This window comes from Nothoprocta perdicaria, unplaced genomic scaffold (assembly GCF_003342845.1).
Source record: "Nothoprocta perdicaria isolate Ctin4 unplaced genomic scaffold, notPer1 scaffold_16, whole genome shotgun sequence".
Taxonomy (NCBI): domain Eukaryota; kingdom Metazoa; phylum Chordata; class Aves; order Tinamiformes; family Tinamidae; genus Nothoprocta; species Nothoprocta perdicaria.
In genome coordinates, this window is record NW_020454760.1 from 7,123,492 (window position 1) to 7,135,566 (window position 12,075).

At 43.4% G+C, this 12,075-nt stretch overlaps 1 protein-coding gene across 4 annotated transcripts in view; it reads right to left on the reverse strand.

The window, feature by feature from the left end:
- Positions 1 to 12,075, reverse strand: part of OSBPL1A (oxysterol binding protein like 1A) — a 71,180-nt gene that overhangs the window by 10,955 nt on the left and 48,150 nt on the right. For 3 of the 4 annotated variants that reach the window (XM_026035510.1, XM_026035513.1, XM_026035512.1), the window contains 4 exons: positions 6,352 to 6,508; positions 1,608 to 1,683; positions 514 to 648; positions 56 to 153 (listed from right to left, as the gene is read on the reverse strand). In XM_026035510.1, coding sequence (XP_025891295.1) covers positions 56 to 153; positions 514 to 648; positions 1,608 to 1,683; positions 6,352 to 6,508 — 466 coding nt within the window. Of the gene's footprint in view, positions 1 to 55; positions 154 to 513; positions 649 to 1,607; positions 1,684 to 6,351; positions 6,509 to 6,822; positions 6,952 to 12,075 lie in introns of those variants that run through there. The other variant, XM_026035511.1, reaches the window with a different exon arrangement.

Sequence of the window (12,075 nt, forward strand, 5' to 3'; positions counted from 1 at the left end):
CCCCAGGCTTGCAGAACCGCCCGCTCTGCTCCTCAGTGCACCCTCTGCTTCTCACCTGATTAATTCATAGGTCTCTCCCAGCAGCGGGTTGAACGGCTTCCCCGTGCGCTCCCACTGCGAGGCGACGGCGGACACGGCGAACGCAGCGACACACTGGTTGAACGACACAGGGAGGGCACCGTTAGCGCTGAGGGACCTCAGGCTTTCTCAGGTTGCAACAGCAGCCATGGGATCTCAGAAGGGTTCTTCTCGAGCAGCTTGGCAAGTACAGGGTTGTCTTTTTTTGTGTGCGCATTTGTTTTAAGCCAAAGGAGGGGCAAAAACGGGTTTCATCAAAAGGCTAAAAAACTAGCACAGCATTTCCTAGATCGGCCAAACATTTAACACATCAACAACAGAACGTGACATGCAGCAAATTACAGGAGCTCCTTCTATAACAAGAGTCTGCCTAGGAAGAAGAAAAACCTAGGAAGATGGTGAAAGGGCTAAGAGAAACTGCCACTCGTCAAGTACCTGCATTCGCTCGGCGGCGCTGGGCAGGGCGCTGGCTTTGTGGATGAGGTACGTGTGCTCCATGTACTCCGTGAGGCGCTGCAGGAAGCTCAGGGGCTCGTTGAATATAACGGGCATGGTGATCTTGGACAGCTCCTGGCGCCCAAATGAAATTTGGGTTAAACACCAAACGATTAGGCATGCTGCCCTGCAGTAACCCCAGCGTAATTGGCTTATTATAAAAATAAATTATGTTCTTAGTGTTAATGCAGTGGGCTTGACCTGGCCCTGCTAATGCGGCATGGAAAAAATCCTCTACATCCCTTATGAGCTTGATAAGCCGCTCTGTATTGACATTAAGGACAATTCTTCTAAAGCAAAAAGAAAAGCAAACATCAAGGAAATTTCCTACTGATAAATGCATTAAGAAGCTGAGACGAAACAATGGAATGGAGTATTAGGGACCCTTTTAAAAATTAAGTTATTTATTGCTCTTAAGATAGATATAGGCCACCTAATTATTTAAACATTTCCTTGGGAATCAGGCAGCTAGATGAAGGAGGAGGAGAAGGGATGGGGGAAGGTGACAGCACAATAGGGAGCAAGCACTGTGTGTTTGCTAGACACACATTCCCTGCTGCACGCTACACGCTCCGCGTGCGGCACGGGACTGCGAGGTGCACTGGCTCTAAGCACTTCCAGCCCGCTGCAGCAAATACTTGCAGCCTATCTAGGGGAAGGAGGAATTCCCAGTTCTCCCTTAGCTGCAAGCAGATTAAGTGCCAACCAAGTGACCTCTCTGATCTGTGCACCGTCTGGCCACTAACAGTATAATGCAGCGGGGGGAGGGCAAAGGGAAAGTTGCTGCTTTTGGACTCAAAATACAAGCTTTTGCTGCCACAGAGTGACTCAAGGGCTGAATGCAAGAGAAAATGCCTTTACTCGGCCAGTATTGCTCTGATCAAGTCTTACCTTACTGGGTACAGTGCTTGCTACAGAAGCAAGCAAAAGCCTAGGAGGACATTAACACTCCTCCAAACACATAAACACACAAATTTTCATTGTCACTCAAAGGAAACTAAATATTTCAAGTCTGTCATTGCAGCGTTACCTACCATTCCAATACATTTTCTTAAGATACTCCAAATACTGAAGTCATTTCTGGAAAACATTGGAGATGGCAAACTTGTTCTGTGGAAAGGAAGGCAGAATGAGGAAGGAAGGAGAAAGAGAAGTTTTCGATTACTAACCATGGCTGAGAAAAAAAACCCAAATACTCTTTTGTGAAAGTAACAGCTTCCCCAATCACCCAGTAAACTGTAAAGCCAAATCCCCCTTAGCAAGTAAATAAGCTTTGGTTACAAATAGCAAGCCCTTTAAAATTATTTACCTGAAGAGAGCTGAGTTTCTCCAAGGGCAGTACCAGAACTACCTGTTCATTTTGCTTGAGAGTAAAGAGAATTTCTACATCAGTTAAAAGAATAGTGTTTGCATGATGGCATCATTAAAACACTTAAAACATTTTTTTTCCTAAGAGAAACTGAGTGCTTCAAGTACTCTCCATGAAAGATGCTTGTAGGTGGGTTTGCTGTGTCTGAATAGACTGTAGGGTTAAAAAGTTGAGTGTTTTGCCGATTACCTTATACTGACTCAAAGGCCACGACATTTATTGTCTATAATTAAAATCAAACCTTGGGAAAAACAGAAAAAGCAGCATTGCTAGAGACCTGGAAACACTGCAGCCTGTTCTGTGAAGGGCTGACATACACTGAAGAAAGTTTTAAGACCTTATAAGACCAACATTTAGACTGTGTCTCTGCTTCTCAGCATTGCCTGAAGTTGGGCACATGTTTTTTCCAGTTTACCTCTAGAAAGGCATAAATGTAGCTTAAAGCTCTCTGTCCATAACAACATTGCTCTTTGTCCATTATAACATTAAACACTAAGGCTAATACCAAGGAGGAAAATTGAGATAAGAATTATCTACAGCTCACTCCAACTGCACAGACTGTTTACTGAAGTTCAAAATGTAGTTAACTATTCCTGAACTAGCAAAGGATGATGCTGTGTCCATCATCCATCTTGCTTTCCTGACGAACAGACAGATGTTGGAAAGAGGAGAATCCGTGCAGCTGAGCAGGTAGTGCCAGGAGCTTTATTTGCTGTCACCTCTCATATTTTTTTGCTATCACTTGTTTCCTATTCTAATTTGCAGTACTGCAAAAGCATGGAGTGAATCAGAGCTGCCTGAATAACACTACACCACTCCTGCGGATGCTTTGATACTGATGTCCAGGAGAGGACAGTGCCCACCAAGTATTCAGTCGTTTCCTTGGCAGTGTTTACTTAATTTTTTCAGTGTTTTCTCTGATGAAGGCAGCTTGCAGAGCAGGTATCTGTTTTCAAACAGGGCCTCTGCATGGAAAAGAGACTCACACTCCCCTCTGGTTTGATGATGTGTACAGAGGAATCACTTTTCTTAAATGTGAAAATTTACATGTTCACCAAAGTTCATCTGTCTCTCCATTCAATTCTTTTAACTACACAAAAGCTGGCATTCAGTTTTAACCATTCATCTATGCTGCTTGCACATGACTTTATAAGCCGAGCCTGAACTGCAAGTCAGTTCTTTCCTCCATATGCCACACACATCCTGGAGAACAAAAACAATTTGGAGTCGGCAAAAAGAATCCTGGGGCAAGCAAGGACACACAGAAAACGACAGGCAGCCAGGACCTGCAGCCTACTAACCTTGACACACTCCGTGGGATTAAGGGAAAAGTTTGTGAAGGCAATTTTAGAACGTCAATTTTAGAAGCAAGTCAGGAAGTTAATTTTGGCTTTAAGTGACAAAAACATCTGCTGAAATCTCTTCGCAGCAGAAAAGTAGAAGAGAAGACTGCTTGCTTCAAAGCAAAAGTACTTGCCTGCAATGCCTGCCTACAGCGGGGTCACCACTGCCATGACCTTGCAGGGAAGATGCGGGGACCATGCCCAGTGCAGAGGCAGCCTGTGTAGCTTGCTCTTCACGTGTACCTGACCAAATAACCTCCTGCTCCCCCAAATCCCAAACACACTTGCATTTTGAGAGGCCCCTGAGGAAGGGAAAGCCAACTACAGAGAAACTCAGCAGTACAAGAGATGAGCAGCAGTGACAAAATGGACATTAAAAGTTAGCAAGTTAGCAAGTATTACACAACGTTTTTGTGCATTTTTGTAAGGTTTGGCTCAGATTCAAAGCTTTCCTCTAAATTTATATGTTATGAAAGTAATAAAAGTATTCCTCTAGCTTATATGCTATATATATTCACACACACATATATGAAATGTGTCTATACAATATTGAATGTTTGAGTGTTTCTAGAAAAGCTATTTTATGGAATAGTCTCTCCTGAATCCCCTCATAAAGTTGTGACATTACGAAGCCCACTCTGACATCAGCCTAAAACCACAGGAAAACAAGTCATCCACACAATCTTTCAAACATCCCATAATCAATCAAGGGAATGCAAATGAAGTTAATAAACCAGCACTAGAGAGCGTATTACAAATGATTAAGTCAGGTTTCAACCACCATCAGCAGCCCCTTGGCAACATATTTCCTATTCTTCACAGGTACTCGCTTCACCTACGTGCACAGCTCACTGCTATTCCCCTGGAACCAACGGAGTGTTTCCTGCTGCTCCAACCAAAAAGCAAAGGCCCTGCGCTCACCTGCCCGCACTGAAACCAAGCGGCCTAAGGCAGCTCACACGTTCTGGCTGAGGGTAAGAAAGAGGTAGGAAAGCTTAAAGTTTACACTAGCTGGCAAACACTGCCAGGAACTTATATGTGCAACTTGAATGCAGCTGTCAATCCTCTGTTCATCTGAGTGACTACACGGAGGTATCAAGACTTTAAGCAAAAGATAGCGCTGGGATCTGTGCTACACGACCTGCTTCCACCAGCTAACAAAAGGAGGCTGAACTATCAATACGCAAGAACAAACCGAAAAGTACAAGGTTTCTACTCTGAAAAGAGCAAAATGGGTATCAGAGATGACATGTATTTATGTAGGGTGTTGAATAACCCCAACAAGCCCCAAAGAGGCCCAAACCAGAGCCCCCAGAGGATCCCATGAGGTAACCCAGCTCCGCCGCGAGCTGCACACACGCAGCTGTATCCAGACGTGACAAACAAACCCCTCCAGAGGCCACGAGCGCCGTGGCGGCCACCAAGGGCCCCAGACACGGTGCCAGAAACGCCACGCAGCTCCCGTCCCCCGGGAACCTCCTCCTAAAGGCAACATTTAAATTGGCTGAGCTCTGGGGAAAACCAGTTGCATCCATGTATTTGTACCCAAGTCCCCAGGGGTCACCAAGGGGCTCAGCAAAAGCTCGGCAGTCCACACTAAAACGCACTCTGCATGTTCAGCCTTCTAAATGGTGACTGCTTATTGTTACATATAAAAGTGTTATTTTCAACTTTCTTTAAATTATCAGTCAGTTGGGTTGTGGACTAGCTTTACTGCTATTTCCTCTTTATTTTAAAATCACCTGCAACTTAAAGAGAAACAACTTCCTGAGAGTCATCATTTTTCATTCCCCTTGACCAAACAGCAGATTTTGAATGCTCCTCTGGTCACCTGGTCTGACCCCACAGTTAGTACCTGATTATGCAAACTAGTCAACCTACTACTTTTTACTAAAAAGGCGATCAGCTGGGTTAAACTTCTCAGAAAACGTATGTTACAACACGCACTATCTTCATTCTTTATTTATAATGTTCAAGAACTGCTTCCCTTCTCCTCGCTTGTCAGGCAGTGAAGGCAACCCAGATGTCCACCTCCACCGAGTGCTCCCCTGCTCAAGCCGCCCCTCTAACCCCACGGGCACTTAGCCCAGGCCACAGCCACCACCTTGTTAACAGCTCCACCACGCAAAGCAGCTGACTCCGCTGTTTCACCCTGCCCTTAAAACCACCCCCTGCTCCTCCACGCAAGCCCTCATAGGTCTTAATCTTTGCTTAGTATGGGAGGGACCCACGCTCCAAAGCTGAACCTTGAGACATGAAATCTCAGGCATCGCCACACAATGACAGTAACTGCAGTTTAACCAGGATATCAGGTAGCTGCAGCGCGTCTTGCTTGTTTCTTTAAAACTGAATTTTAATTCTCTATTTGTACAGCTGTCTGTTCTCCCCGCTGCCATGCTGCATATCCGGAGCATTTCCAAACGAGTCTCCTTGCAGCCTGCTGAAGGCTGCCTCAATCTGTAGCGCCCAGGCCGCCCTGCCCTTCCTCTGAAACCGGAGAGCAGTGGTGTCTATTACAGCTCATTAGCCCTAGCCCTATTGTCCTCCTTTCTAGGCACGGAAACAAACAAAAATGGATCATTTGACAACACAAAATAAGCCCATAAAACATAGATGAGACTTTTAGAATAAGACTCCCTTTGTTCACATTTGAGTTTCTGGTGCCACGCTAGCAATATTTTTCATTCATTCTTGATACCAATAGAGGGATCAAATGACTGGAAATTAAAGAGGCAATAGGAGGCACAGATCATTAAAGATTCATGAAGGAATTAAAATCCACAAAGATATCAATATGATCTATTCAAAAACAACTCTCTCTGTTTTTACATAACATTATATTGTACCTGTACTTGTTCAGACTTAATTATCAAAAAGTAAGATAAAAAGCAGCATATTAGCCTTGAAAAAATATTCTTTATAAAATCGTGAGACAATTAACTTCTTTTCAACCACATCTAACCAAATCTATGTAAAAGTCTTCCCTATTACCACTTAAGAGACTGCTGTGGTCTTCCACCCACAATTAAAGCTTATCCTATCCCTTGAGAGTCGTCAGCATCCTACCTGTGCCTTTTGATGCCGTTGGACAGCGACTCCCCACTGCCACAGACCTTCTCTTCAGCCACGCTTGAGGTTATTGTGTCTTTGGACTCCATGCTGTCCTCCAAGGAGTAGGCTGTGGTTGTCTCAAAGCCGCTTAACGATTTTTCAGATTCCGAATCTGCCAAAGAGCAGGTGCATGTTAATGAATCGGCCGGCGGTGCGCGCCCCGAGGCACTAACAGACCTGCTCTCCCCGTACGAAACTGAAACCTAAGTCGGCTGCTGTGTCCTGGTGACAGAATCCATTTGGTAACGCGCTCGTGCTGCCACACACCGCTGTGTATCAAGATAGGAACTAAAGAGATTGCGAGATAGGCGAGAACACAGTAGATCAAATTTCACACAGAGCCAAAACCTGATGTTTTGATTAAACCGAAGCCACCACAACTTCCTTAAGACTAGTGCCAGGATCAAATGGATATCAGTATCTTACCTAGCTAAATAATATTCAGCTTAATGTTCAAGCTCTGGCTCTTCCTTCTATTTTAGATCTCAGTTTGGTCTGAATTCTTGAAACGCTCGGTGCTTTTCCGCAGTCTTCCCTTCCCAACTTACTGTACGCCTATGGAGCGAGGGGATATTGTACACACTGGCTGACACTGGCCACGTAAGTCCCAGCAAAGTTTAAGTGATAAGATTACCAAGCTATAAAATAAACTTTGCACTCTGGAAGGTAGGTTAATAGTACAATCCACATCATGCCCAAAGCTAAACACAAAACAAAACTGACCTCTTTTCCAATAGGTGCTTTGGTTGGACAGTGCTTAATCTGTTCTGGATGAGAGACAGTCTTGCCCCATGTTAAAAAGTAAAAGCTTTCTGGCAAAAAAGTCTTAGTTTTTTTTTCCACATTTTCCTATTTCAAACCCAACAAGTTTGTTAAAGGACTCATCAACTGCAACAGCCAGGATGCAAATGGGCTGCTCAAGACAAGTGAAAAGGCTCCAACTTCCTCCTCGTCTGGGAGACACTTTAGCAAGGACCAGATGCAACAATGAATGAGAAGCAGCTTAATCAAAGTGTCCCTGCTTCACAGAAAAAGCAAAGCCAACTTCTACTAGGAGCCAGATTCTGTAGATCCTGTTTCTAATTCTGATTCTAATTACAAAAACCACAATCAAAACTTGCTGAGGGAGCAGTCCATTCAGAAGAACATCTATAATAAGAATATCTCAGTCACAACTGCCTCTTGCCAGGCACTTTCCTCTTCTCTCTTAAAAAAGAGATTCTGGTAGCTTTTCCAGAATATGTTAAGTATATTTTGGTGAAGGGGACACTCACAAGAGAACTTTCTGATGGATCCAGACCACATGTGGGTGAAAAAGAGGAAAAAAAAGCCTGATTAAAGGCTGGGCTATGTCACAAGTTCTGCATTCTCTCCAGAGAGACACTGAGGATCATAAAGCAGATCATGGCTTTCATTAAAGAACACCTATCCCCATCTTTGCAAAGCCAGGACTGAAATCCAGCCAGTTGCTAGGGAATGGAAGGCACTGCCAGCTGGTGCCGAGGATATGCTAAAAGAGCAGACTGGCACTCCAGAAAAGCTTCTCACACATTTCCCCAAATTTGTCAGTCTAGTTACATGCAAAGTTCTGACATAAAACACCAAGCAGTAGTTTGCCGGGTACTGTATATAACTGGTAGGGTAAAAGCAGAAGAATTTTTGATTTTATGTAACAAATCTTTTCCAAGAACCGATTTCTCCAGAGAGCCTAAGCTGAGTTGGAGAAAAAAACATTATCACATATCCAAATGCCACGAAGGAAGAGATACTCCAGCCACATAGCACTATTTGGGCCTCAGCTTCCTGCTCCCACTGTACAGCTGATACACAACAAGCCACAAATCCCTTCTCGGTCAGTATTAGATCTCTCTATTGAAAGAGCTGCCCAGCTGTGCCAACAAGTATTCTGAAGGAGACCTGTGAAACAAACTCAGTGAAATACAGCAAGGAGTAATGGCAGTAACACTCCTCCCATGCCAATACCATCAGGAACTGCCTGGCTTTCAGCTGAGAGTGACTACAAGGTTTCCCACAACTCCTTCCTCAACTTGAAGTGCTGCACCTGACCTAGAAAGGAAACAACAGGAAAGTGTGGTGAGGATCTGACCATGCTCGAAGAGGTTTCGCAGCACGGGGGAGGATTTTTAAACACTGCACATTGAAGAGGCATTCTCAGTTCTGCCTCTGCTCCTCTTAGGTTACAGCACCAAAAGCCAGTGACCGAGCCAGGGACCGAGCTCATCACCTGCAGACCTTCTGTTCAGAGCTGCAGATGGCAACCAGACAGTCTTGCAAGAGCAAGCCACAGAGGGTTGGCTTACTTACTACAAGAACATACTACGCGATGAAGAACAGATCATAGAATTCTTAAGGTTGGAAGGAGATCATGTAGCCCAATAATGATGAAGAATAAAAACCAGACACTACTATACTTGCTTTCGGGGGATACCCCTCACATCTCCCTGATAAAGAGCTCTCATTGAGCAAGTGTGTCTACTACAGTCGAGCCTGTCACAGACCTCTGCATCTCCAGGCCCTGCACCTTGATGGGCAGGTATCTCCCCTGAGCTACACACTGAGCTTAACAAGGCTTCGGAGTTCGTTTCAGGTGTCAGCCTTAAGAGTAAGCCTAGGATCGTCTTGTGAGCATGAATCAACAGGCAGCTGAAACTGAACTTCTCTCCCTGTACTTGCAAGTAACTCTTTCTGAATTAAGATTTACATACTCCTCCGTTACTGTAAAAAAAGATTTATATTCACAAGTTGTTACAGAGCAGCTGTCAAGCAGATGACTAGGAAAAAATGAGACTTCTAGCAAACTGAAGAAGGTGTGGGGGAGAAAGGGGTGGGAAAGGAAGACTAGTGCCAGTCCAGAAAAGCCAAAACGTTGAAGTGATGCTTGAGACAAGAGCAGGCTGACCAGGAAGCCCTGCAGCTCAGAAGGGCACAAGTAGCACAGTAAGGGCAAAACTGCAAAATGTAGCTGGCTTAGCAGCACAGCAAAAGGAAATGGCAGATGCAGTGCTCACTTAGGCACTGGTTCCCAATGAAAGTCTTCTCCTATTGTAAGAACCAACAAGTCTTGACTTCTAGGAACAGAAGTTTGGCCAATGTGTCCAAGTATTCAATACATCTGTGACAGACAGTGTTGAAACACTGACAGGATTGGGATTCAACTCTGAGTAGTGTTTCCCACCCATCCTTGTTCTGAGCTACTTGAGTTCACTCTTGAAGACGTCCTCAAGGCACAAAGTCCACAGCCAGAGACATTCTTACAGATACTGTGGGATATTTTTGGTTCACATTCAAAAATGCTATTTGATAAACCTCAAATATGGAAGAACACAAGAGTAAACTCACATACTACTTTGCACTTTTTAAAGCGAGCAAATAATCACAGACAAATTGGGACATGAACAAAAGCAACAGAACTGGCACGTGTTTCTGGCACCACTTCAGAGCACTAGTTAGGAACATAAGATCTATTGCTAAAACATAACAGTTGAATCTGTGCTACAACAGATTAGGCTTAATATAGCCTAAGTGTGACGAGAGTTAAACAATTGCATTTATAGTAAGATTGCATCCATGTAAGATCATCAATGCCATCCAACACAAAAGACACTTTGCTTGCAGCCAGACCCCCACCTCTCAGAGAGGGCAGTTTCATAGAATGAGGACAGGTTTAAGCTCTTCTCAAATTTGGTTTGCAATCTACAAATAATCAGAGACTTTTATCTGCAAGACAAGATCAAGTATAGTCAGCCTTTAGCTCTTGACCTCCTAGCCATTTTTTTCAGCAATACAGATGAACTCTGGATTTGCAGTCAGTCTGTTTCCTGAGGTCTAAATGCTTAATTGAAGTTGGTAGTAAGTCATCTAACTCTCTAGAGTTAGATCAGTTGTAACAAATTTTGCAGCCGGTGTAGTATTTTTTTCTTCCCCACATCCTTTGACATTTAATCCTCCAAAAAGAGCTCCACAGTTCCATATGTTGTTGAGTTTTACTACATATTTCTACTGTTCCTAGGATGAGAGGATCGGAGTTTAAAATTGGATATCATCCTTTCATAAAACAAAGTAACTCCAATTTCCTTTAAGTTCTTGTTTTCAAATTTAGTGTCTAATGGCCTCCACTGCAAGGATTTAAAAATTATTGTAACAACCAGAGAACACCCATTTAAAAAAGAGGAAAGACTTCAGAAAATAAGCAAATTCAATAAGCAGTCTTACCACACTACAAACATTTTCTTCACTTTAGTTTTGTAAGGGATAAGGGATGTTTCTTTATTAGCGGCCCCAATTTCTACAAACCAAAATACACATCAAAAACTCACCAGTGACCAACGTAGCTTGTATCAACATTACTAAACAGAAATGGCTCAGTAGGAACAGATAAGCTAAACACATCTGCTGAGAACTTGACAGCTGAACTGGATACATTTCTGGTGTTTTTCTTTCTCTTCAAATTAACTCTGCTCTACATGGATTGAGTGTCTGGTAGTCACTGGAACGTATCTTCTGATTTAGCTGCACTCAGGAACCTAGTTCATTCATTCAGATTTGTCTACAGTGTGGATCAGAGCATGGTTGCAAGAAGCAGCTGCTGTGCACATATACTTTATAACACACTTATTGTTCAAAAAAATTGTCTGAAAACGTCTTGTATTACTCTCAGTCGGCATGACTAAGGATGCTTTTGTTCGCAGTAAACAAGCAGAAGTATCTAACACACAGAAACCACTCTTAAAAAAAAATAGAAGCAAGCAGCAGTGGCACTTGCTTTCAACCTGTCAAGTCTAAGCTGTTGACTCTTCGGCTCGGAGTGCAAACTTACTTACGTAATGCTCTCACTTCCATAAAGGCACTCCCACGGAGGAAATTTAAAGATTCAGAAATCTCTAACTAGAAAAAGAAGATGATGTCCTAACAGAAAAAATACTCGTGGAGCAGTGACATTTTCCAACTGACATTATGACTTGTCATATCACCCTGTTAAATTATATTGGTGCTCACTCAATCTGCCGCACAGACTAGTGAAATGTTTCATGAATCTATTTATCTGGAATCAGTACCATTGAACCTGTTTAGCCAAATGTTTAAACAGTGGAGGTCCCAACCATTTAGACTCGTGAAATCAAAAGCTTCTGGCTTCTGACAATTGGATCTAGTCACTGCTTTCCGTTGCAAATGTTTATGATGATATCCTGCCTCCTTAGCCCAAGAAGGGAGCTCCACATCCCCGAACACAAAGCCAGTGTCAAATCTTCTAATCTCTCTGCTCTGCTTCTTGTCATTCTGTCCTTCAAATTAAGGCTCCAAAGACTGCAAATATGGCCGAAGAGCAAGGAGGTTTGAATGTATTCTCAAAACCCCAGTAATTAGGTAAAAATTATCATGACAAAAAAATGGTTTTTTGTGTGTTTAAGCTGAGTCCTAAGTTAGAACAAGCAACCAGTGGCCAGGAAGCCGGGCCACACTTCCCTTTCTTCAGCTAGCACCACAGCACCTTCCTCCAGACACCTGCCTTTAGAGATAGAGGGGACCAAAACGCCTGCAAAACTACTGCATCTAACACAAGTCTGATCAAGCTGAGAGAGTTAAGAAGGGGAATCTGTCCTGCAAAATGATTTAAATTGCAAATAAGATGAATTATTTCAAGTAACTTTTATCAAAGAG